Source organism: Megascapheus bottae, chromosome 7, assembly GCF_031878675.1.
Source record: "Megascapheus bottae isolate mThoBot1 chromosome 7, mThoBot2.hap1, whole genome shotgun sequence".
Classification (NCBI taxonomy): domain Eukaryota; kingdom Metazoa; phylum Chordata; class Mammalia; order Rodentia; family Geomyidae; genus Megascapheus; species Megascapheus bottae.
Window position 1 is genome coordinate 76,852,346 of NC_143515.1, and position 27,380 is coordinate 76,879,725.

At 47.0% G+C, this 27,380-nt stretch overlaps 1 protein-coding gene across 1 annotated transcript; it reads right to left on the reverse strand.

Annotated features, from left to right (window-relative positions):
- Positions 1-4,313: 4,313 nt before the first annotated feature.
- On the reverse strand, positions 4,314-27,380 carry Trib2 (tribbles pseudokinase 2). The gene is made up of 3 exons (XM_090337435.1): positions 26,460-27,380; positions 21,269-21,561; positions 4,314-6,742 (listed from the first exon to the last, which is right to left on the reverse strand). Exons 1-3 carry the CDS (start codon positions 26,727-26,729, stop codon positions 6,274-6,276), a joined length of 1,032 nt encoding a protein of 343 aa, XP_090193561.1. The 5' UTR covers positions 26,730-27,380; the 3' UTR covers positions 4,314-6,273.

Below are 27,380 nucleotides of genomic sequence, written 5' to 3' on the forward strand. Positions count from 1 at the left end.
GGAAGTTCTGAAAGAAATGTGCTCAGTGGTATTGCCTTGAAACTTGAGGGGAAGCTCCAAGCTGGCTGCTGCTTTTGATTCTGCTCCATCTCATTCCTCCTTGGCCTCCACCCTGAAGCAAACTTAGAATGTTAACTGTAGCACCTGTGCTCTTGCTGAAGCCATCTGTCGTCTGTCCTTGTAAAAGCTTTGTAGACAACTGTGATGCTTATGCAGCACAGTGACTTATGAGAAACCATTTGTCTTTGCTTTCTTCTCTGTTTCACATACTAGAAAACGTAGATTCAACCATCTCAGTTGCCCGGCAAGGCTCAAATAGTAACCATGTGTCAGGATGGGATTGAGAATGGAATCCTAGTTTTCTACTCCCAAAGGCTCTGCATCCCCTGTGATGCTTGCTTGTGCCTCCTTCAGAATTCACCCGCTGTCACCTTAATCCTCAGTGTGACTGGGCTTGGAGCTGGGAAGCTTTGGGAGGTGAAGGTCAAGAAGTGTCTGCTTATCAGCCACAAGGATTAGCACCCTTTTAAGAGGCCGGAGGGAGTTGTTCTGAGGATATAGCAAGAACACAGGCTATCCTCAGAAATTTTATCTGACTTCATCTTGGTCCTGAATTTTCCAGGCTCCAGAAGTTGGAGCACATTGTTTGCTTTTGAACCACTGATAACTATACTGTTTTGTGGTAGCAGCTGGATCGTCATCAAGTTTGATCAGCTTAATTCATGTAATACTTGACTTTTAAAACCTGACCACTCTTTGAGGAGAAAAGATGACCCAGGTATTCAAAGATTCTGTCCAAATCAGACTGAAATCGCAAACAAGGACATTGAAAGATGGAAGTACCTTTAGCCTCAAGGACTTTTTTTTCAGCTCCTGTGTATTCTCTTGAGTCTGGAAACTGCTGAAAACATTCTTGGTGTGAGAGGGAGGAGAGGGGACTGGCATTGCTCCCATATGTGAGCATTTCCATCTCTGAATTGAGAGGGATCTGAGTAGGACGGCTTTGAAGGTTGGGATTCCTAGGGTCAAATAGAGGGTTTGCCATTTATTAGCTGGATAGCATCCCTCAATTCATTTAATCTCCGAGTCCTACTTTACTCAGTTGTAAAACCTGCACTCTGCCCTGAAAGGTTCATCCATGCATGAATTAAGCATTTGTTTCTGTTTTGTCCTTTCTATTTCTTTTTTTAAAAAAAATTTTTTATTGTATTGTAGGGATAAGGTATATAGAGGGGTTACAGTTACATTTATCAGGTAGTAGGTGCATTACTTCTTGCACATTGATACCCCTTCTTATGTTTTTTGTCCCCATTTTCCTTCCTCCACTCTCTTCCAATAATCTTGTTTTCCCCCTTCCCTTCCCCATTTCAAATAAACATATATACATATGCCTTCTTTCTGTTTCTGCAGTTGGTTCTTTGAGTTTGGTTTCCTGCAATGACACATATTGACCTGGTACAGAAATGACAACCCCACAAGGACTGTTCATGAGCCCCATGGGGGACCGAGACTTTAAGCTGGACGTTTTCCTTTGTTGATGGGATTCTGGGCAACTGATTTGTATAAATGGTAGGGTCAAAAAGCCACAGATGCCTTCCGTCAACTATATGTAAGCATTAATAATAATTATTGCAGATTTTTATAGGGTACCCCCACAGGATGGGCTGGGTAAAAGCTCACAGCAAAGATGACCTTGAATTGGAACAAGAATTGGATGATAAGAAGTCCTGGAATTCTAGCCATCTACTCAAGTCTCTAGATCTCCTCAGCCACACTCCATCAATTGCTTCTCTGGGTGACTCTGGAATTCTCTGACGCGTTTTGTTTTCCAATGCATTGTCTTGGTATGCTCAAGTGCTGTAATAAAAAACACCTCCGACTGAAATTTACAAATACTAAAAATTTATTTCTCACTGGTCTAAACTCAAGGTGGCCACAGATTGGGTCTGGGGAACTACACGTGAGGCAATCAGGATGGCACCTTTGACTGGGCTCGTGTAAGGAGGACAGAGAAGGGTACTTTCCCCCAGCCTCTTGAATCAGGATGCTGACCTTGTTCCTAACAGTGGACCTCTTGGGTCTCAATCACTTATTTTAAGACCCCCCACCTCTGGATACCATCAGATTGGGTGTTAGATTCTAACAGAAATCTCAGGATGCACTCAGACAGTAGCTAGTACATAAGTAGATGCAAAACCTCTCACTTTCCAGCCCGCGGAGGGCTGCCTTTCCTCTCACAGGAGGAGAGGGTCTCACCTTCCCACTTCCCTCTGTTGGCACTGAATGCATGCTCCATTTCAGTACCACTTCCCAGTCAAAAGCCCTCCACCTTGTTATGCTTTTGGCTGGTCAGAGCGATGGCTCCTATGCCAGCCAGGCCCCATCACCGACAACCCTCATAACTCCCTGGGTACTCAAAGTTAAGTGATTTTCCAAGTCACAGTCAATAAATGAGAAGAGGGATTTGGATCTCAGATCTACTACTTGTCTATGTCTCTGGGCTTGTTCTGATGGCCCAGGGCCCTTTATTCCATTCCAGGTCCAGACTGACAAGGAAGGAGTGAGAGGGTCTGTCTTCAAAAGGAGTATTCAAAGCTGTCTACTGGCTAAGTCTTAAGACATCCAGGGGACATGGGAGATGGTTGAACACTCTTAGTTCATACCCAGGTAGAAGACCACTCTTAAAGAAAAGCCTGAAAGTATGTACACACACACACACACACACACACACACACACACACACACACACACACACTCACGTTCTCCTAGCAACTATATGTGCAGACGTTTGACAGCACAATCCCTACAGGTATTGTCAGGCAGCATGCCCATTTCTGCCTAACCACGGGCTGAACAGCAGTGCTGCAGCAGCCTGTATTTGCTCTAGCAGATGTCACTAATAGGGCTTTTGTACAATGGCTGCTTTTGAAAGCTGTGAATCTCAGAGTTGTGAGGTTAGAAGGAAATTTCTCAGTGTTAAGAGGTCCCAAGGCACAAATGACCTATTCATGAATATTTACTTATGGAATACCTCTCATGTGACAGGAATTGGGTCACATGCTAATTTCTGGCCAGGCCCTGGGGATATACAGAGGCGATGTTATCTGTGTGAACTCAGAACACTGGATTAAGCCAGGACCCAGTGGCTCATGCCTATAATCCTAACTACTCAGGAGACTACGATCTGAGGATTGCAGTTTGAAGTGAGCTCAGGCAGAAAAGTCCATGAAAATCTGAATTAACCAGCAACATTCTGCAAGTGGAACTGTGGCCCCAGTGATAGAGCACCGGCCTTGAGCAAAAAAGCCAAGCAGGAGTATGAGGTCCTGAGTTCAAGGTCCAGTGCAGCCCCTAAAAGAGAAAAGAGGAACAAAGAAGGAGAAAAGAGGACTAAGTGATGGCCTGTCTCAGCCTTGTCCTCCTGTGCATGACAAATCTATCCTGGTGAGGATTTTGCTGGCGCTCCACGCACAAGTTGGCAGATGGTCATTCTGCTGAACTCTGCACTTCTGCTCACACTACGTTCCCTCTGCCTGTACCTCAACACCTGAATCATTTTCCTCCCCTCTTAAGACCCTTCCTGACCTCATGACAGATGGAGTGAATGCGTTTTCCTGTCTTCGCATCCTTCCCCACCCACTATGGTTTCAGGGAGGAACCTAACATCTCTGAGTAGACAAGATGCAGGATGGTTGTGATCACTTGGAGAGTGCAGGCTTACCCAGTCTGTGCTACTAAAACAGAAGGGTAGCTGGGTAGATAGATATCGGTGATTAGCAGTTGGATATCCTTGGACTGTCTCAAGAAGTGTATAGCAGGCACTGCTTTTCCCATGAAATCACGTAGAAGGCAGGCATAGTTGTCTTAGGGAAAAATCCAGTTTCTCTGGTGCTAAATTACCATGTTGTTCCCGAGAACCCCTTAGCTCTGACATTATAGCACAACTGAACAAGCCTGGGGTGCCAGGTTGGGATTCAATCCTGATGCTATCCTCTGAAAGTCCTTGTTGTTTTTCCCCTTTCTTTCATGCTTTACCTTGAAACTACCCAATTTATTGGCTTTCTCAATCCATAAGTGGGAGGTAATCCATCGTTCCCAAGGTTGTGATGGTGGTTAACCAGCGAGCCATTATCTCCAGCACATACCCAAATATTATGAAAGGCCGCGTTTATAAATAATGATTGTGGTGCCCATGATGGAGAAATTGCCTAGGGAAACACAGGACCTCCTGGCTCACATTTGATAAACACAAACCAGATGGCAAAAAAAAAAAAATTAAACAAGCAATCATTTTCCAGATCCCAGCATTTTTTAGTTAAATACGCACAATTTTATTGATTGAAGAGATTAGGACAAAAACATTAAACCAAATACAGGACAAAGCACCAGAGGCCATAGATCCACCATGCACAACATCCACCCTTCTCCTACCGGGTACTTAAAAAATAGGGGGGAGAGGGAAGGGAAACAGAAAGGTCCTTCTTGACACAGCACCATCTTCAGAATGTCAAAACCCTCTCTCCTCTCTATCTTCCATTAACAAAATAGAATCCAGGGTAAATCCATGGTTGCCTTGTCTCGTGATTATGAATACGGAAGCCGCCCTCCTGGGAAAGGAGGCTTCCATGAAGCAGGTATGAAGCATCCAAGAGTCTGCACATACATGCCACGCACTATAATGAAGCACAAATTCAAGTAACATTTACATACCAGAGTCCACGTGATACCTACCCAAAAAACAGGACCATTTCACAAAACGTATACAGGCAGTAAAACTCGAACAACTGAGGTACTGGAAACACAAATATTTAAGCCAAAGGAGTTCTGTATCATACAGCAATAGAAAAAGCCATAATAATAATAACAATAATAATAATTAAAAAGGAAAACATTTTGCCACTCGAAATCAATAAAGCTATCTAGAAAAGCCAAATAAAAAGGTTATTTTTAGGGACAGAAATACTCCAAACAAGAGGGGTAAAAAATGATAAAATGTTAACTACAGCATGTAACATGTCATCCCAAGTCGACCCGTAATTGAAGTACTGGCTTATATTTAATACATCACAATGTGACATTTTCCTTAATAAATAGAAGAGTTCTTGAAAACACAAAGGTGCGTATTGGGATATAGATAACTGTTTGTGTATTTATATCACCTTAGCTTTCAGCTTATTATCCTTTCTGCTTTTTCTGTCCTAACCAGAGGGCCTTCCAAGCCAAAGGACCATTCTTCATTAAAGAAAACTAAATAGCTGCCCTGTATTTTATACATGTGGGACAACCTGCCTGGTTTCACTAGTTTCCTATAAAACAAAGACAAAATGTTTAGTTTGAGATTAGCATGTCCCCAACGTGTCAGACTCCAGGAGTTCACTGCCCTCTCGGGCTTTTCCTCTCATGTGAGCCAAGAGAAGGGTTTCATCGTTCAAAAGAACAAAGTCAAAAAGGAGCTAGAATTCTCCTTCCGCTTCCCCTTTAGAGCATGATAATGTAATGCATCTGGAAGTTCCACTTCTAATAGCTTCCTGCCACAAACCAACTGAAATGAAACAGAATAGTCTGTTAATAGTACAGAGTTTTGTCCTGTAGGGAGAAAGCATTCACATGCCATTTCCTAACCAGGATATTAAATAGTTTATTTCGAAGAAATGAGTTGAAGAGCGAGATTAAGAGACACCAACTGAACCTCTGTTTTCTTTTAATTTAGCACCCAGGTTTCCGATCAGACTGTGCACCGAATTATTTTCTAATTATTTTCTAGTAATTATCGCATAGGTGGTTGGCTTGTTTCAAAAACAAACAAACGAAACAAAACAAAACGAAAATCCTCAGCCAATTGTTCCTTCCCTGAATCATAACGAAAGTTAAATGCTAACAGTGCAATGCCAAGATGTGTGTTTGAGGCAGAGAGTTTCAATTCTATCAAGATCTGCAACTATCTGAACAAAATGAAAAGTGGGGTAGGTGGGAGGGGCCCAACTGGTAAAGGGGGGAAGAGGGAGTCTCCCAGGCTACAAGCAGGGAAGAGAAGCTTGGAGGGCTCCCACCCAAGAGACCCCGGCCCCCGCCCCATGATCTCTCTCGCCCCGATGCTACATGTTTAGTCAGCAACTTTGAAGTTTTCCTCTTCTGAACCAAGAAACGTTATGAGTGCGAGTGTCTGTCCGTCTGTCTTGCTGCCCAGCCAGGCTGTTGGTGTCCCCGGAAGAACTCCTCTGAGGGGCCCTCTCTCACTCCTGGTACCTGCCAAGTCTCCCAAGGGCCATGAGCTCAGTTAAAGAAAGGGTCCAAGTTGTCCTCCATGTTCACATCTGGCACTAGCTGGTCAGACACTTCCTTAGCACCGTATCCAGAATTTGAGACACTAAAATCTGTAGAAAACCAAGGATGGCCCAGAATTTCCTGCGAGGTCAGCCTCTCCGAGGGCTCCCGCCGCAGGATGCTTCGGATGAGGCACTTGGCCTTGGGTGACAGAGTCTCTGGAATGTTGAACTGGCCACGGCGGATCTTGCTGAAGAGGGAGCTGGGCTCAATGTCATGGAAAGGGTAGCGCCCCACCAACATGGTGTAGAGCATCACGCCCAAGCTCCACACGTCCGCCGCCTTGCCTGAGTAGCTGCCAGTGGTGTTCAAGATCTCTGGGCTGACGTAGGCAGGACAGCCATGCTTGTCGGACAGCGAGTCGTCATCTCCCCGGAGGATGTAGGCATCTTCCAGGCTCTCCAGCTTGACCCGAGTCCTGAAAGGAAGACAGGGAGAGGGAAGATGTGAGCTCTTAAGGGAAGGAAGACTGTCATCCCGTTGTAACCAGAGACTCTCCACTCATGTCCACCTTCTTTCATTCACTCATTCATTCTTTCACTTGACCAAGTGACTCTTTCAGCACCTTCCATCTTTCAGACACCGTTCCAGAGCTGGATGCCCCGAGGACACAGAAGTTCAGGGATCTTTTCATATAGAGCCTTACAATCCACTGGGGAATTCAATCAACTCTTTACCTGCAAACCACTGATGTGACATGACGAAGGGATAAGAACCTTCATCAAGTTCTCTCTCACATAATGATAGGTAACACAGCATCTGAACTCAGATGCATTTTTATCACCATTTATTGACTTATTTTGGACAGTATGGGGTTTGAACTCGGGGCCTTACACGTGTCACTTGAGCCATGATCCCAGTCTTGTTTTTGCTTTATATCTTTATGGTTGTTGTTTTAGATAGGGTCTCGAATGTTTCATGTTACCTTGTCAGTGGCTGCAAGTACACCTATGAACCACTGCACCCTGCTTGTTGGTTGAGATGGAATCTTGATGAATGTTTCGCCCAAGCTGACCTCAAACCTGGACCCTCTAGGATCCACCTGCCCTATCTCTGGGATTACTGATGTAAGCTACTACCTCCTGACCTTGAACTCAGATCTAACCAACTGGGAAACCCTCAGCATGGTCCAACCCAAACCTTTCACCTTGCCCACAATCTTCCTTCTACCATGTGAAGATATCATTATCACCAAGAATGTGGATGTCCCTGGATATACTGGGGAACAATTGAGGAGGAGGAGGAGTTGAACTCTGAGGCTTCTGGCACTCCTCAGCACCCAGCAAGTAATTCGCTGTGGAAGAAGCTGAGGACTGATATGCCATTGAACTTGAAGGTAACCGAGGGTCACCATCAACCATCACATTAGCAGCCAGTTTTCAATCCCCTCCTGAGGATTCATTCCTGTCTTGTCTTCCTATCACACCTTGAGTGGAAAGTCTCAGTTCCTGAAACACATCTCCAGCCAGAGCACCTCACTCACAACTGCTGGCCCTCAGCCCCCAGAAACTCAGCTCTCTGCATCCTTTGTGGGTGTCCACAAAGGTCTGCTGTCAGGGTCACCAGGGGCAGAGAGATGGACAGGATTCAGACAGCATCTCCAAGGCCCTCAGCGTTCACAATGCTTTTCCCCTTCAGCTCAGTGGTACACACCCTGGGTCTCTGCCCTGCTGGACCTCGAGTGCTTATGGCACTTAAGAGTGAGAAAAACACTAACCATTGTGCTCCCTAGTCAGAGTTCTGGCCCAAACCCATCTTCTGCTGTCTGTCCTCCCTCCAGGTGTCACAGCCTGTAACACAGTCCTAGACTGTGCTGAAACATCCAAAGCAACTTTCGAGCAACAGGTCTGCTGAAATGCGACACTGATTCCAAGAGTTTGTGGGTAGATGACAGGAACTCTAAAAAGCAAGAAATGGCTAAGACATGGCTAAATGGATATAGGAATGTGGTTTCTAGGCCAGGCACATCTCTCACAGCACAAGCACCTCAACCTCTCTGCTTCTCAGCTTTACAGAAGAGCCCTAAGGAAGGCAGTTTGTTTGCTTGTTTCAATGTTTTTATTGTTATTATAAAGGTGATACACAGAGGGATTATGGTTACACAAACCAGGTAAAAAGTACATTTCTTGCTGGGTGCCAGTGGCTTACCCCTGTAATCTTAGCTACACGGGAGGCTAAGATCTGAGGACTGTTGTTCAAAGCCAGTCGGAGCATGAAAGTCCATGAGACTCTTATCTCCAGTTTATCACTAGAAAACCAGAAGTGGCACTGTGGCTGAAGGGGTAAGGTGGTAGCCTTAAGCTGAAGAGCTCAGGAATAGTATGCAGGCCTAGAGTTCAAACCCCACCATCAAAAAAAGAAAAAAAAAGTACATTTCTTTTTGGACAATGTCACCTGGAAGGTAGTTTTTAAAAAGTTTGGTGTGCTGACGGATACAGTAGTAATAATTCATCTCAACCATTTGTAATCATACATTAACTCACAAATGCGACATGAACAAAGCAATCCTAATATTTCTGCCAGACCAGACATCCTAAGATTCTGTAATTCACCACAAGATGTTTTCCTCTTCCGTTTGCTTGCCCAGATTCTATTCTAATTTGGAGAACATGCCTTCTCCTCCTGCCCCTGGAGCTAATGCTCTACAAAAATAGGAAGGATCTAGCTGGGCTAATCTGGAATTGAACTGATTAAAAACAAATCTTTCTTTCTCTTGCTTCCTCTAATCTAAGGTGGCCAGGGGCACTGACCTATCGGCCTGGCCAGCTGTTCCAAGATGGATGGACAGAGCCAAGTCCACAGAAACAGTAGGCTGAGGGGAGGGGAAAGAGAGGCCCAACCCCACACTTGGTCCTCAAGCTTTTTCCTGGCTCTATGAGTGAGTCAGACTCCTCACACCAAACCTTCCTCACCTGGGCAGCCACATAGCTCTGGGAAGATTATAACCATGGAAAGGGTAGAAGCCTTACGTGCTCCAGCAGTATGGCCAGGAGCAATGCAGCCCCGTGGAGCAGGTAAGTCCTAGAATTGGGGAGTTCAGGTTGGGGGCTGTTCTCTGCCAGAGGCCTACAGGCCTGTCTCAGGCAGGCCAATGGCCTCACCTTGGCTTAAAACTGACCCCCAAACCTGTCCAATCCCCACTACTCTTTCCTTCCATGCAAGTTCCTTTGCTGCTGCTGGAAGGCCAGTTGTGACCCTTACGGTGGTCACTGCACAGAGCTCACAGTACCAGGGAGACCCCATCTAGGCATCCTATGCAAAGCGGGACCAGAGCCATTGTCAGCCTCCAGGATGTTAAGCATATGGAGTAGCAGGGGAGTCAGCTGTGTAACTGCAGGGCAACTGCTTTAGAGTTCTGGACTCCTTCCCCTCGGGGCCTGAGGAATGCACACAGGGAGGGCTTGAGGAGGGCTTGAGGGGCAAGACATGGTGCAGGTAGCAAAAAGCATGGAAATGCACCAACAGTCTTCTACTGGTGTTCTTTTTGCAGTCTTCCCCATTTTACCTGCATTGCCCAGGCAAAGGAGTTGCTTATCATGAAAACTCAGGGGATTGCCTGTGGTCCCAGTCAAATGTCCCACTGATCATCCCTGCATGTGAACTACCATCATGGAGTATTGACTCCTCAAGCTGCTCTTGAGGAGGCGGCAGGGGTACAGCTCCAAGACAAGCCAAGTGGCACCCACCCTCTTGTTCTTGTGAAGATTCAATGAAATAAGATGAGGCACAACCACTGTGAGAGCCCACAAAAAGTGAGACAAGTATACTGTTCTTACTATTTAAAATGAGGATGGTCCCTCAAGCTCAGCAGTTGAGGCCTGGGGGAGAGTGGAGTGGGGCAGAATATGCCACATCCAATGCAGAGGCCCAGGCAGCGGGAAGTAGAAGTGGTCTGGGATTTAACCCCAGTACCTCCCCGCAAGCCTACGCTGTTTCTCCTGGCTATGTGCCCAGCTCAGCCCGGCATCTCATCCTGTCCCAGTTCAGCTCACCAGGATATGCTTTGTGGATGAGAGATGGAGAAACAAGATACCCCAGAGTGACCTGAACAGACAGCAAGCAAGTATGGGGCTGAAATGGCTGTAAATGGCAGGCATGACATCTCTGCAAGAGGAAGGCAGGAGCCCAGGGCAGGTAGTTTGGCCAGAGAAGCCAGATCCCTGCCTGTCTTTTGCAGTGTGTCCCTGGCATAGGAGAGGAACAGCCTTCCTTGCTTTCTACCTGCTGAATGAACACAGCTCTCACATGGACAGCCTGTGTTCTCAATGCTGGGAAGCCCGGTGCCAGGTCTCTGTCGTTGGATCTCGATGCCAGGTGAAGACGCCAGAATCAGCAGATGTAGGTGATCTCCAGGCTCCTTTCGAGCAACATGAGGCATGCACATAGCCCCAGTTCCCTCCACCCAATGCCAGCTCAGGCTCAGGAGCTCCACAACCACGACATCCAACCAGCAGTGTGATCACTGTCTCTCTTGGATGTTTTGCTTCCACAAAACAAAAATAAAAAGTTACAGGGCATAAACAGGGCTCTTTCTGCTTCCAGACTCCAAATTTTAACATTTTCTTTCATCCTTAAGCTGTCATAAGAAACACAATCAGCCTTGTCTTATTTGAAAAAAAAAAAAATCTCTTAACAGCAGCAGTAACTATGTATGGAGAATTCTCTGGATACTAGGTGCCCTTCCGGCCTACTTTTTTTTCTCCCCTTTCATAACAAAAGTGAAAGATAAAGATGAATATATAAGCATACTCCCTAACATATTAAGAAACTAATGTCCAGGCAGTAAAGATCCTAAGCTCACTGAAAATGCTAACAGCAAAATCGACGTCAGGAAGGAGGATTCTTCTAACTCCACAGTCTTCTCCAAATACATACTGGCCTCAGAAATACTTCAGAAAAAGGCTTGCAAGGAGGATGGAGATATGTACTCTGCCACATACACAAGTCACTGGGACCTTCCGATGTACTAGAAGAAGAACTTGAGGCACCGAGAGTAGGTGTGACTGGTCCATAGATGCCTTGCAAGTGAGGGCCAAGCTGAGAAACAAATGTAGGATTTTATCTCCTAGATAAAATCCACAGCAGCAAAAATAGCAGCCACCACAAACCAGGCTTTTAAACTTTTCTGTATTACCCTAGGCTCTTGGCAGGAAGAAAGCAGAATAGGGTAGGCCAGGGTAGGGCTGAGCTGGGAGTTTAGCCAGACAAAGTGGGCAGGGCAGGGACGGGAAGTCCGGTGGCCTAAGGTCATTGAAGACTCTCCAGGCCTCACATTCAGGCAGGCTAAAGGTCAAGGGAAAAGGCAAATCACAGTCAGGTGTGGCTCTGTCTGTTCCTGGAAATGTGCCCTTGGTGGCCAAGTGAGCTAAGCAGGTACATGTCCCACTAAGGCAAGCACTACAGGGCCCTGGGAAGAAATACTGCCACTACCAAACAGACCCACAACCCTCCACTGGAACCAGACCTGGCATGAAACTACACCAAACATATCGTCCCCAGTTTGATCCTCAGTTTTATATGGGTGCTGATCTTCTCTACAGTCACCTATGAGAGCCACCTCTCCTCCAGGTCCTGCCAATCCACTGAAGGGTAGAGGGGGACAGGTGTAAGGAGAGGAAGCTGGATGCTGGCTGGTTCTGTGTAGTGAAGCATACCCTCATCTACACAGGCTGGGAGGCTGATCTGATGTGCAAGACCACTGCAGAGACACCCCCTCCCCACCCCGCAGCTCAGAAAATGAAGGCCTTGACAGGAAACAGCACAATTGAAATGAAAAATACAACCTGGGTCCAACACACAGATATTTTCTACAGCACCATCTGGCCAGAGACAACAGAGATGCTGCAATGTAGATGAACCTGACACACGAAGGCCACTGGACCAACAGGTGAAGCCAGCCCACCCCCACTCCCACCCCCACCCCCACCGCCAGGAGGACTCCATGCAAGTGTGCAATCTGCAGACTACAGAACTTCCTGACTCCCGTTGCCATGGAAACGGAGGGGGAAACCCAAGCAAGGAGACAATATCGTCTGTGCCGATGCTAAAGCTCATCAATACTCCATTCACCACCTGCTCCCTGTGGCTGCAAGTGGCTCCCCAAGGATCGCCCTTCCCGGGGTCTGTTGATAGGACTCTCAGAATAGCTTTTCCACATTCAGTGCTGGAAGGAGTAACCCAGAGGTGCTCTGGTTCACTACTCAGCCTGTGATGGGGTTCAGAAAGTCCCTCTTCAGGCCCCAGGGCTGGGTTGTGGCGGGACTTCCAGGGTGCCATGACCATACAGACCAGATGACAGGAAACCTAAAGGTGGAGCTCCCCCACAAGCTTAGACACATGCTGAGCAAGCCAGGTATCAGAAACCCCTCACCCTTCGGCTCTTGGTTGACCCATTGCTATGTCTGATACCCTAAGTAAGGACCTTCCTTTCCTGGTGGATTCCTTCCTATTGCAAAGAGGGATGAGCTTGACTCTCTTACTCATCACCCCATCTGAAGGATATCAAGCTCCAGTTTAAGTCACATCATGCTGGAATCAAATCCAGCTCCCACTTGTGCCACCTCTGTTCTATGCTTCACACACATTCATTTCCAGAATCACTAACCGCATTCTGTCTCTCTGCTCTCCAGAAAAATCCGGCAGTGGCTCCTCCCAGGCTTCAGGTCAAATTCAAGGTCAGGATGTTTTTCTTGCACTCTTCGCTGCTCTTAGCACTTCCTTCCTTCCTGTCTCCTGGCTTTGCTCACCTTGGTGTCTCCTTCCTGCCTGCCTCTCAGCTTCTGGGCCCTCCCCTTCCCTTCTACAGAGTCTGACCAAGGCCACCCACAGATGGCAACACCCGTATTAGGCACAATCCTTCTCATCAGCCTCCCTTCTACTGCTAAGACTGTGACATAACTATCCACCATCTGCTGTCAAGTGTTCTCCAACATCTATCACCACTACCAGATCATAGGAAGTGTTTCACAAATGTCTGCAAGACACTCTGACTCCCACATCATGACTCAGTCCTCCTCCATTCTCCTGGAGTCCAGGGCATTTTGGTACAACTCTAGTCAAGACTAGCAGTACCTAGACCCCACAAAAGTTTCACACAAGCTGCCCTCTGTTCTGTCACTTAGAGAAAGTCCTAGGAGTACTGGAGAAGGAACCAGGATAATGTGTTTACACTCACTGCTTCCAAGTACAACATAGCAAAAGATTTTAGGGTATTTATGAGAGGCTATGTATTCTTACATGTGTATTATCAATTGCCACTCATTTACTAAGTACCTACAATACTAAGACATGTGCCAGGCATGGAGGCTGGAAAGACAAATGAACTCCATCTTGCAGTTCCATGGAAGAGGTAAAACCCATGACATAAGATGAAGCAGCAGGGCACAGGAGGGCTGGTCAGGGGGATGGGTTCATTGTTAGAGTCTGTGCTTGAATGTTCTAACTGCTCAGAAAATGACAAGTACCCTTCTCACAAGGTTTGAGAAGCCAGCCCTCTTGGTACATACTCCTTGCGTAACTGAATGAGAAAATGTCTTCTGAAAAATAGAGCATCAGAGATATTTTACCTGGTATCCACCTGCAGAGTTGTACCAGAAGCCAACCTAGTGTTTGAGAGCCATCTTGGATATAAAGCACAGGTCTAGCACTACTTGGTTGTTAAAACTCAGTTTCTTACAGATGAAGATCTGTAAGCCAATGGTAACAAGGATTCCCTTCCTTACTCACTGGGTTTAAATTGAATCATTTAAATAGAGTCACTAAATGGAAGTTAATTAGGTAATTTAAATTGTGTATTTAGTCTATGAATGGTGGGAGGCCTAGATATTACCTACTTCACATGGGGTGTGGTGGAGAGGGACTGTGAGAGCCATTTCTCTCTCATTTAGCGCTTCTGTGTCTCTACCATCTCCTAATGCCTGCACATAACAGGTGTTAGATAAACATTCCCAGCATAAATAAATATGAACCTATAATTTATCAGGTTATAAGACTCAAATACAGCAGGCAATGACCAAAAGCAGTCACGGCAGCTTTGTTTTCAATACTTGCACTGCATCAGGCAGACGTGGGAAATTCACATAAGTTATTTCTAACTATTTTCAGAGAAGGCTGAGATCATACAACAAAACAGAAGACTCAAAATTCTTACCACTGTGCCCTCTTGGTTTGCCTAGAGCCCCAAACAAGTAAGTCATCAAGTAATTGACAAGTGGTAAACAGTCTAGCCAGAAATCCTACTCAAAAGTACCCACAGTTTCATGCATTTTTAATCACAGAATCTTGGGAAAGACTGGCCTTCTCTAACAGTGATTAGCAAAGCCCTTTTTTTAAAAAAAAAAAAAAGGATAGATGCATTTAAACTCCTAAAACAAGTCTTAAATCGATGTCACTTCAGCATAAATCATTTAATCAAAATGGCAGTGATGGGTTAATTTCTCATTTGATGAGCAACTTTGAAAATAGCTCTTTGCAAAGGTGTCTCCATGGGGATTCCCAAGTTTTCTGGGCTCTAATTCCAGGCAACGACCTACATTTGAATGATTTCTATTTATCCCTGCCTCTCCCATCCTGTCATCAGCATCCAACCAGAGCTTCTTCTGCCCAAAAAAGGGAATCTTCATTAATTCAACAAATAGCAATGCCCAGCAAGTTCGAGGACCAGTGAATGAGATCCAGCCTCTGTCCCCAAGAAGCTCCCAGACCTGCAGAGGCAGGGGATGTGGACAGGCCAGCAGCAATGTATACAAGGGGACAGGGACAAACCAGTAGCAATGTACACAGAGACTATCGGAACAGAGCAGCAGAAGAGACACCACTGAGCTAAGGCTGCCAAAACAGGGGCACACTTATTCACCTCCAGAAGCTTGGAGGGAGCAACTGTGATCAACAATTAGTACAGTCTCAAATACATACAACTTGAAAAGAAACATATACAGACCAGATGTCTGCACAAGAACTGGATCAGCCATGATACTACAGATCTTGTATTGTTGCTTGTTCTTCAGGTTCTAGGCTATTTCTACAGGGAAAAACCTCTCTTTTCTTCTTTAATTGACTATGTAAGAAGGAAAACCTCAGGAAAGAAAAACCAAGTCTGGTATCTGGGACTCCAATGCCAGCCATTGGCACTTTGGTCAATATTGAGACCTCAATGAAGGCAGGAGTATTCTGAAGATGAAATGAAAGCTAGACAAAAGGAAAATCTTGACATCTATGGGGATGCGATAAGACCTCTCCACACAATGTGGACTCACAAGAGGCATTTATTATACAAAAAAAATTCTCTGAGTTCCTGTCCCTGGTTCTAAGCTCCTACTTTGCAGAAGCAGTGACAGACTTCAACTTGGCAGAGGAAATGAAACCTGCCATGATAAGAGATAAGAATCTTTTAACCAAAGGAGAAACCTGTAAAGGAGTGTGTGTTTCTCAGTTCATGTGAGGCATTTCTGTGCCTAAAATGTCAACACTGATCTGGCACTAAGGGGTGCAGCATGAGGATAGCAAGAAGCCTTGTCCCAGGAGAGAAAAATAGCTGGGCCACACGAAGCAGGGTTTGCTACAGGAAAGATGCCTCAGCTTTCCTCAGGCAGCCCGAATGAGTACCAGCATTACAGTGAGGAGAAGCAGGAGAGGTGAGGAATGGAAAGGGTTAAGGTCAGGGCAAGCTACCAAGTCCTTAGGTTGATCATGTGCCAAGCCCTGAGTTTACTAGTATGAAAACCTTTAGTTTCATTGAGTTTTTGCAATTTTCTCTTTAGATAAGGCACTCTGGGCATGGATGTTAGGAAATCTACCAAAGTTAAATTTCCTAACAAGTACAAGAGCAGGGATTGGAATTCAGATAGCATATCTGACTCTGTGCAAAGCAATGGATCCTTTTCCCACACCCAGGCCTTTTCTCAAAGGCTACGCTGAAACATGGTCCTCAATCAGTAGGCTGATAGAGCAGACTGACAACCCACTTTGAGGATGCAGGCAACTTTTCTGCCTTTTGTCAGATTTAGGACCCTATTTTGCAGGCTAGCCCCACTGGTCATCACAGATTTGCTACAGAAACTTCAAATGCATAGGCTGTGCAAGGGCAGTGGTAGGTGAGAAGTCACTTCCATAGATGCTACTCAGTGCTGGTGATTCCTGAGGTTTTTCCTTCTTACACAGTCAATTAAAGAAGAAAGGAGAGATTTTTCCCTATAGAAATATCCTAGAACCTGAAAAACAAGCAACAATACAAGATCTACAGTATCATGGCTGATCCAGTTCCTGTGCAGACATCTGGTCAACCTTCTGGTCTTCCTGAGCCTCAGATTCTACATCAGATTCAATTGACCTGAGTGTTATCCCCTTTGCATTGACTTAATGATTATCATCAAAGAGAGGCAGATGTAACCTAAATCTGATCCCTTAAGTACTATGACACCACCCTTCACAGAAAAGGCTATAAAACACAGACTTCATTCCTCACAAACCCTCCAAGTTTGGGGCAATGCGCGCCAAATGGAACTGCCTTACGTTTGATTCTGGGCCCAGTTGAGACTTAATGACACCCAGTTCTGTACCTGACACCGAATCATCTCAGTTCATGCTCACAAACGTCTTGCAGGAATGTTACGAATAATTTTTGCCTTGAAAGAAATGCAGCTCAGAAACATTAAATGACACATCCAAGCATGTGGCTAATGAACAACAGAATGAGAGAATCTGAATCCTGACCCTAAGTGAAAGTATAAAAAAAAGGGGTAGAAGAATATGGGTATTCTAAGTCAGCCCAACAGAGGTACAATGGAATTGGGTCTAAACATGTATCATCTACATATAATATTTGCAAAGCTACCCAGGAAAACCAAACATAGGGTCTGACAGTTTCACCAAGAAGAACATATTCAGAGGCCCCTGCATACCATCACACATGCCCAGCAATCTACAGCACAAGCACCTGGAGTCAGCTTATAGGCAGATTTTGTCCTGCACCATGTGGGGCCCAATCATTTCTGCCCTGTAAAACCTTCTATCCATCACCCTCAGGATCCAGGGGGAACAAAAAGCACACTGTTAAGACAAAGAAGATTGATGTATGTGAGATGTCTCAAATTCAGTGAATCAGGATTGCCAAGTGGCTTTAATGCTCTCTTCATAGAATCAATGGGAAAAAAAATTAGAAAGCAGATACAGATCTCAGAGTTTTAAGTTTTCAGAATTCATTCAGGTTTACATCATTGTGTTCCATACTTTTGATGTCAGGAAAGAAGGGAGACTGAAATCTCCTAGAGGTGCCCCAATTAGCCTGAGAGGTGATTGCTCCCAGCAGCCTGGTCCCAGGGGGATCTGAGGGCCCCTGCTATGTGGCTTCCTGTTCTGCCCCCTCAGGAAGCCCTGGCCACTTGTGATCTGCAAGCCAATAGACAGACCAAACAGTAAGTCCACACAGCCAGTAGCCAGAGAGAGTGAACTATATTCTGTGTGATAGCCCATTCTAGGCTTAAGAGGTTGTAAAACACAAGAAAACAGGCTACTGGATGTTAACTCTCCTTTGCAAAAGCTGTGACTTAAGTGAAGAAAATGGTTGTGGGTTATAAGGAACCCATTTCGACTGCTCTTGAACACAGAAGTGACCTGCTCACACAGATAGAAGCTTGTTTTGTTCTGCAATGGCCAAGATCACTGGGATCTCAGCCTTATGTGAGGCACAGAGACAAAACACTCCAGTCTGGTGGTGGGAGGGGCTGGATGCATTCCAGGCTGGCTGGCCTCTGTGAATGGCTGTGAGAGCAAGCAAGGTCTCTGAATCCTTACCCACTAACTCATTTCTCTCTGATGGATGGCTCCATGGGGCTCCGATAAGCCACAGGCTGTTGGCAAGGCCCAAAGTAATTTTAGACACACTGGTAACAGAAGATGGCCAGCCTCCTACACACGCCTGTCTGTCCTCTTTACAAGGTGAGAAACTTGAAAATTAAAACAGATTTTGCTTTAACATTGGCCTCTGACCCTCCTTTCTAGTTTTCCCTGAAGAGGATGGTAACTTGTCACGTGACAAACAACTACACACCTATCGGAATCCTCAGTCCTTATTTTGAGAGCTTCTTACATCCCTCTATCTCTTCCTGGCTCTCTAGGGTATCAAGGACTTTGGCTTTGCCACAACTCATGCTTAGCACTCTTAGGTGTCTTCTCAGAAAACAAAGCAAAGTCTCAAGAAACAGTCTTGAGATAGGGACTTTGAGTCTGACAATGAAGTGCATGCACTGAGACAGGCACCATAGATCATGGCTGGCAGACACTGAAGCGTGTAACCCCCAGCATCCATTCTTGCTCCAATCTTTCAAGATGAGAAGACATCCACACTTGTTCTCACTCACTGCCCAGCTATTTATTTGCAATAGGGTGCTATCCCTGGACATGCCACCCCAGTATTGAATAGTGCTCCTCTTTACAGCAATGCTCTACACATGCAGGTCCCTGTGGGAGAAAGCCTGGGTGTTTTGGATGATCACAGGTGAATGAATTTCACCAATGCAAATGAGTTTTCAGATGAATGAACTTCTTAACAGTCTAGGATAACTTAGCAGGGAATCCTCCCATTCACTCTTGGTATAACAGTTGATTCCCCAAATCTGCTTTTCATAGCCCTTGGTCTTCAAAGACCCACCATTCCCCATTATTCCCATCTTCAAGTTTTTGCAAAAATTCAGTACGCTAAACTATAAACTGCATAGCCAGAGGTTAGCAAACATTACCTCCAATTTATTTTTGTAGGAGATGCGATTAAATCTCCAAGGAAGATGGAACACCTTTGTCAGCAATCCACTGAAAGAAGCACAGACCTGGACATTATCATTTGAGAAGAACTTGGAGCCAGTTTGGACCACAGAAGAAAGGCAAGTGAGGCTGATGTGGGGTAAGGGACAGGGAGGCAATGCAAGGCTAAAAGGTCATGGTGGCCTTTGAAGATAAAACCAAAACAAGGACTTGGGTCTCCAGGCTCCAAAGACAGAAGCATTTGAGCTGGTGAGCAGAAGAGATGAGCCCCTGCCGATGCCCTAAGCTTCAGCCTCCTTCTTCACCGTGGTAATAAGGCCAACACATTACAATCAAATTCCAGCCATTACCCATGATTCCCCTCTGTGGGTAAAAACAGAGGAAAATTACCAGTATATATAGGTCCAGGAAGTCCAGAAACCCGATGTATGCACAGCTGGATTATAAATACCCATGAATTCTTCCATTTGGGTTCAGTAACAATAGGCCATTTTCCCTTACGAATCTTCTTACACTACATTACTAAATAGTTCAAACAACACAGCTTTTTCTTTTTTGTCTTTAAAATATGCTTCACTATACCTGGCTTATTTGGCCACTGGATTTCTATGAGCAATAGACTGAAAATATCAGGCCACTGTGTGAGGCAGCAAAGGAAGAGGGACACAGAAAGCTCTATGCAACAGTTCTGTAGCAGGCACATAGAAGACACCTAGATGTGTGCAGAATGAAGGAATGAAGGAATGCCCTCACCCCGTCACCACATGGTCTCGCCTGAGAGCCTTGGCCATGGATCCTCTACCTCACAGATTCCTTTTCCAACCAAAGAGGACACTACAGATAACTATGAGAACCCAAAGCCTGGCACATGTAGCGTTCTCAATAATACTTGGAGCACAATGAGCAATGTGTATAAAGTTATTGCCCCCATCCCTCTAAAATGGCAAATTCTTCAAAGGAAACAAGTGGCTCCAACCATGGAGTTCCAAAAGCAAAACCAGATGGAAGAGAAAGCGAGGTCCCCACAGGGTGTGAAAAAGAGGATGAAAAGAGTTCATAGTGGAACCATCATGGAAGCCCAATGGCCAGTATCTTGGGAAGTGGTTTCCTGAGAGACCCACAGCCTTCCCTATGTGTCACCCCTGCCTGAAAATTCCTCACGTGGAAGCCTAGTTCCACTCACACTGAAAAGTCCTCTTCTAAGCCTAACTCCTCTCCTATAAAAGCTTTCTATTGTTGGGAATGGTGGCTTGACTCCATGATCAGATTTTCTTGAGAGACTGGGGAGATCAACTGTGGTTTTTCTTCGGGACTGGGGAAATCAACCTTGGTTCCAGGCCAGTCTAGGCATAGAAGTTTGTGAGACTCCATTTCAACGGCTAGGTGCAGTGACATGCAACTATTAACCAAGCTACAGGGGATGCAATGCTGCGATACAGTGCCATGCAGCTGCCATTGAGAGCCACACAGAGAAACACAAGTAGGAGGATCACAATCCAGGCTGGATGGGCATAAAGCAAGACCCTGTTCTGAAAATAACCTATGCATATGAGCACGCATGCATGCACACACACACACATACACACACACACACACACACACACACACACACACACACACACACAGTCTTAACATTTTCCACCCTTCAAATCCTAGACAGACCTAACATCTCCAACCCTCAGTTTTCACAAGATTCAATCCTTACCTCTAGTTCAATTTTATAAATGCTTCTTTTTTATAGGGCCAGCCACTATCTCTATCTAATTCATGTCAATACTCCCGGGAAAGAGAACTGTGATTCATTCATACACAATATATGCCTAGCAAGCAGCTGTCGAAGGAATGAATAAATGACAAACACGTGGTTCTAGACAATGAGTGCTCTGATGGCACAGAATCTTCAAAAGCCTTCCTTCCACTCTTGGTATTCAAGGTGCCATACCAGTTGGCAGTCACCTTCAGAGTTCACATCAAACCATAGCCTATCTCAGCACTGACCCTTGGACAGGGCACGTGAGTGCCATACATCCTTGCTTTCCTAGGTCATCTGAGCACTGCCATAGTCTCCTGTTGTCCTCCTTAGCATCTTGCCCCCTCAGCTGGACAACCGGCAGCCCACATGGGTCACTACAGCTCTTGTCCAGGACACACAAGGACCCGAGTCTTTCCAGGACTAAGCCGCACTTACCTCTCCTCATCCTTAAAGATGAATTTCCGCAGCTTGAGGTCCCGCAGTACCAGGCCCCCATCATGGCAGTGGGCCACGGCTGAGGCAATCTGGTAGAACAGTCTGGCCGCCTCCTCTTCCCTCAGCTTCTTGCAGGTACGAACAAAAGAGTGCATATCTCCATAGCTCCGCTCAAAGAACACATATGCTTTGGTCTCTCCCAGGAGGATTTCAGTGATTTGGTTGATGTTGCTATGGGCAGATAGGCAGAAGCACGGGGCCAGAGATTCCTGGTAGCAGCTGATCTCAAATACCTAGAAGGGGATGAACAAAACCCAAGTCAGAGGCTTCCCCTACAAACTAAATCACAGGAGGCCTATAGCGCGCCCGTCCCCCAGGCTTGGGCCTCTCAGATGGCAGAGAGCTTTCTGCACTTAGATGAGGAACATAACAATTCTAGCTGCTACCAGCCATGTAGTGTCCAACAAGTGCCTGAACCTCTCTGCGCCACCGAATCCTCCGGTATATAACTAATAAATGTATTCCAGGAGAAGACAAGGGTAATATGGAAGGGGTGATTTGTATTGTTCTTCCCTCTAGCCTAATGGCCTGATTATAGAAAAACCTAAGGCTAAATCGGGTGACACAGGTAACATCTTACAGAAAACATCAAGAACAAAAATGCAGATGAAAAAAAGAACATAATAGAAACTCATATATTTAATATGTAAATTTGTCCTAAGGGTTCCCTACATTTAATGTGTTCCCTTTATAGATGTGGAAACTGAGGCACAGAGAAGCAGCTCTAACTCCTGCCCCCTGGTGACAGAGCTAGGAACAAGACAAACGCCTTCTCAGGCTGTGGTCCCCATTTCTGTAGGCTGGCTGCTTTCTTCCCTCCACACATCTCTAACTCAATGAAACAGTTATGCAATGATTTCCTATGAATCAGAATTAGCCTGTGAAATGCCACCTCGTTGCTCCTTAAAAAGAAAATGTATCATCAATATCTTTGGAACAAACCTAAGAGAAATGAACAGTACAGAGAAATGTCAAGGTTGGAATAGCAAAGCTTTCATTCATTGGAAGATTTGTACTGATCAGGAGTAGTGGTGCCTGCAGTCGGCTGAGCTTGATGGCTCACCCCAGCCCTTGGTTACTCTGGAAGCAAGGGCAGAAGCAGGAACCTGTGCTATACACACAGACCCTGTCTTAGAAAAGAAAAGAAAAAACAGAAGGGAAGGGAAGGCATGAGGAGGGGAGGGAGAGGGGGGAGGGAAGGGAAGGGTAGGTACATGAAATGCTTTGTTAAATAACAAAAAGCAGGCACAACAGAAATGCCTCTCTCCCCTACTCTGTCTCTCTGTCTCTGTCTCTCTCTGTCTTTCTCTGTCTCTGTGTCTCTGTCTCTGTCTGTCTCTCTCTCCCTCTCTCTCTCTCTCTCTCTCTCAATGATACTGGGGCTTGAACTCGAGGTCTGGATGCTTTCTCACTAAAGTCTGGCACACTTGAGGTACAGTTCTCTTTTCTGAATAATTGGCAGTAACAATTTCACAGACTTTCCACTCTGCTGGCTTCAAACCTTGATCCTCAGATCTTAGCCTCTTGAGTAGCTAGAATTAGATGCATGCACAGGAGCTCTCAAATATTGAGCTTGCCAGGTCATTTTGTGTCAGCAAGGTCATATCATCATTTGGCTGGGGTGGGGTGGGGGAGCTGGATAACAAACCTCATTCTTCCTGGCTGGTATACCTATAATCCGGATGGCCCAGGTAATGGAGGATTAAATCTCAGACCCCTCTCTTCCACCTAGATGCTGCACTTTTCTTTGATCCTGTCCCTACCCAGAGGTCTGAATGAGAGCTGTGTCCATCTCTGCTGATAACTTTCTCAAATGCGTGCACAATACAAGTCTTTTCAGGGACTCCCAGATCTTCTGAAGTCATTCAGAGCATTGTAGGGGGGAAAGAAACCTGCGAGTCAAACAGGGACAATAAACACCTGAAGAGCGCTGGTGCTAACTGGGACTGAGGAAGCAAAGTATAACAGTAAATTGTGAATGAACCATAATGAGATATCTCAGGAAAGCCTGCAGCTGCTGCCACTACAACCTAGAATTTAAGAATGAATACTTCCACCTCTCCAGAGACCACAAATCACACTCTGAGACTGTCAAAGGATGACCTCGGAGCAGTGACCTCAGAGAGCCGCTCAATTAGGAATCTGAAATGCTTGAGTCAACTCTCACACCCAGACTGCAGGCAACAGAATGGGTCAAACCTCAGAAATTTCACAGAGAAATAAACCCTTTGCAATAGCTAATGTCAACACACTGCACTATATCATAAACCAGAGCTGTTCTGAAGCACCGGGCCGCAGGCCCCGTCACCAGGCCTTGCAATTCTGATTATTTACAAAATGTTTCCTGTTTCAGTGGCCTTTACAAAAAAAAATAATAAATAGTAGGTGCTATTTTTGTTGTTCAGTACATTAAACGTATTACCCTGTTCCACTACTGAAAAACTAAATAATAGATTTAAAGAAAAACAAATGAAATGCATTAACGAATGCCTCAAAATTGCAGACATATATACATATGTATGAACCCTTTTGTAGGAGAGACCAAATTCCAAGATGGTGGGCAGAAAATGAAAAATAAAAGAAGCACTTATGCTTTTCCAAAAGGGAAGGAGCCTAACTTTTATTAGTAGCTTTAACAGGCATTTATGGGCTTGGATTGGTTGTTAAACCATCACCTACAAGTGCAAAATCAAGCCATAAGCCTGGTTGCCAGCTTCTTTTTTTAATGTTTAATTTGGAGCCTTAGTTATATAATGTGACAGTTCAGATAAGGCAGTCAGATTAAGCCACATTAGTAATGTTTGCAAAAAAAAAAAATAATGCCCATTCTGCCAAGACAGTAATTATGCCAATCTGCACAGTAGCTCCCTGCATTTCTAAGAAAAGGATACAGCTAAAGACTCCTAACAGTCCTCTCCTATTTGCCTAGTCAAAGTAGGCACACAGCAACAATAAACTGGCTGGATTATTTTGTTGAAATGGCCCTTGGAATCTCTTTCGCCGGCTGCAGTGTCCTCTGCACTCCTTTATTTTACACACAGCCCAGTCTCATGAACAGCATCTTTGCGTTTCGTCGGCTTTTGCAGACTTTTCTTTATTTCCCCTTGAGTCAAAACAAAGAATATAGATTCTACAACATCAAAAGGAACTTGATTCAATCCGTAGGTTTCAGTGAGCCTTGGAAAAGCATGCCAGGAGCCCAACATGTGTAGCCCAGGCCAGTTCACAGAGGCAGCCCTAAGAAAACTCCAAGCTCCCTGGAAGCCAGCTAGCTTCCTGGGGTACCACAGCTCTGCTTGAAGCAGAGCTCAGTCACCATCACCTCTGGAGGCAGGCAGGAAAACAGAAGCTGCTGTGTCTCAAAGTGATGACCTCTGCCAAGCAGAACAATGATACTACATTTAATCCACTGGCAGCCACACAGTAATTGGTGAGGGACTGATTCAATCTTAGCAATAACTAAGCCAGCAAGATTAAGTACCAGTTTTAGGCCAGAGAGCAAGTCAGCTAATGCCACTGTAAGGTCAAGCCCGAAGTGAAATATGTCTTGAAGGATCTGAAGGGAGAAAGAAAGAGCAGAGGCCAGAGTCATCCTTGATTTTAAACAAAGAAATCACAGCAGGAGGGTCCAGCAGAGTCTGGCTGCTGTCTCTTTACTTAAAAAGCATCCCTGCCTTTGCAAAAGGGGAAATATATATATATATATATATATATATGTTAAAATTCTGTGCTGAAGTTGTGCATGAGGAGGAAGACCCGGTGCAGGGGGTGGGGCCTGCGGGCTGGAGCGGCAGCGCTGTGGAATTCATTCATTTCAAAGGATGACTCTTCCATTGTGTAACCTTGCAGGACTTCTGAGAATTCAATCCAGCTGAGTCGCCTACCGAATTCTGCTTCTCTGGACAGAGTGGCTCTGGCTCTCCAGAGCTTAGCAAAGATGTGCATCACCCCCACGACCAGCTCAGGCCAAGAGCCACGTTTAACGGGGTCTCCCCTTTGCCCTGGGGTCTCCACCAAGCAACCATCAAGCTGACCGGCCGTCTCTGCCAACCCCTTTCTGACAAGGAAACAACTCCCGTGGAGTCGGACAGAAAAACACCCCACCAGAACAGAGTGGTGGAAGGGGAAGCGGGGGAGGTCTTCGGTGAACCCCAGCTGGGCACGGGACCCAGTTCAAAGGCACCACGAATCTTCATTCCAGACCCCTCCTCCCCACCATCACCACCACCCCCCAGAACGCACGGATCCAATCTGAAATCAACAATGAATTCTTCACGGATGTCCAATTCCGATTCGTACTGTGCTCATTCCCCCTCTCTCTCGTCCACTGCCCCCTCTTCATCTCCTGGTCTGGTGGGCCAGGCTTGAGTCCACACAAAGGCACCCAGACACAAGCCGGCGGTTCAGGGTCAGAGATAACCCAGGAAGCTGGAGAGTCCACCGGGGTCTCCACGCCGGGGTCTCCCCAGGTGTGGAGGGGAGGGGGCGCGCATGGAGGGGGGGGGGGACGGGTGAGCCGTGAACTAAGGGTGGGAAGGAAGTGAGGCCGGAACGACCGGGGGAGCCCGCGCCCCCCCCCGCCCTCCCCCGGTCCGGGAGGAGGAACGGTCTTTGTGGCGCGGCCGGGCGCGGGCTCACCTTTGTCTGTGGGATGTAAAGGGCACCCTAAGAACAAAGCTCCCGCACCTGCCCGCCAGGAACAATGGCCGAGCGGGGGACTCGCAGACCGGCCTCTCCTAAAAGCGGGGAGGGGGCTCCCCTGACTGCACGTCGGGAGGGGAGGGGGCTCGACCTCGGGCCGGGCAGGCGGCTGCGCGGGGCACCGCGGCTGGGGAGCCTCGGGGTGCACGCGTGTCCGCGCAGTCCCGCCGCCCGCCCGCCCTTCCTCTCCCTCCTCCTCCCCTCTCCTCCCAGGCTCTCCCCCCCCCCCAAAAAAAACCCACCCCCATTGTCTGCACAAAAACTTCCCAACTAACGCCAGCCGGACAAATAAATGCAGCAAGCCCCGCTGAGCCCGGCCGCGGCGGATGGACGCGATCCCGCGGGTTTCCCGGCTCCAGACCCCCCTGCCCCCCGTCGGCCCCTCTCCTCCGCCAGACCCCCGCCCGGCCGCGGCGCCCCGGCTCCGTACCTTGCACACCAGCTCCTCTCCGCTGTGCAGATGCACGGCGCGGAAAACGTGGTCCCCCTCCAGGGGCTCCAACAATAAGTACTTCCCGATGCAGGAAACGCAATGCGACAAGTTCGGAGTCTCGGGCGGGCTGGGGGAGCCGAGGTTCGGGCTGAAACTCTGGCTGGGCTCGGCGGACCTTATGGAGGACAACTCTTCGAAATCCTGGGTTTTGTTCCGCGCTCTCCCATACCTGGCTATCGTGATGGGGGTGGACCTGTGTATGTTCATGAGTGTGCGATCGCGCCCCGCAGACACACGGACGGACGGGCGGACGGACGGACGCCGGCTGGAGCGCGGACCCCGGAGTCCCCGGCGAGGGCGGCCGGCAGGCACCTCGGAGCCACGGGTTCAAAAATAATAAAATAAAAGAAAATAAAGAGCGGAGGAGAAAGGAGGGGACGGGAGAGGCGACTTGGAGAGGGAGGTGCGGCGGGCGCCCCGCGGGGTCCGGTTCTTTTGTTCCCCCGGAGCGGCGGCCGGCGAGTCCCCGGCTCCCTGCGTCCAACGTGGACGCGGAGGAGTCACCGGACCACAGGCGGCGGCAGCCGGGCCCGGTGTTCCGAGCGCTGCCCCGGGCGGGCTGGCGGAGCCGCAGTCAGGGCGGAGGAGCCCCGCCGGAGTTGGCCGGGTCTTCGGGAGCGCACGGCGGCCACTCGTCCTCGGCGCCTTGGAAACCGAACAAAAAGGAGCTCGGCCCCGGCCCGCCGGCTCGCTGCGCGGCAGCCACGATCTGAAGGCACCCCCTTTTTTTTCTTTTTTGGTGGAAAGGGTGGGGGGCGTGGAAGGAGGGGGTGCCCGAGAGGGGCCGTTACCTACGTTTTAACTGTAGATGGCGTCTGAGGCTTTTCCAAGATCGCCAAAAGCTTTCTCCAAAAAAAA

Coding starts and splice junctions, on each gene's coding strand:
- Trib2 (XM_090337435.1), bottom strand. CDS start 26,729: ATGAACATACACAGGTCCACCCCCATCACGATAGCCAGGTATGGGAGA. Junction 21,562..26,459: donor GAGAGGAGCTGGTGTGCAAG/GTACGGAGCCGG, acceptor ATCCCCTTCTAG/GTATTTGAGATCAGCTGCTA. Junction 6,743..21,268: donor ATCTTTAAGGATGAGGAGAG/GTAAGTGCGGCT, acceptor TCTTCCTTTCAG/GACTCGGGTCAAGCTGGAGA.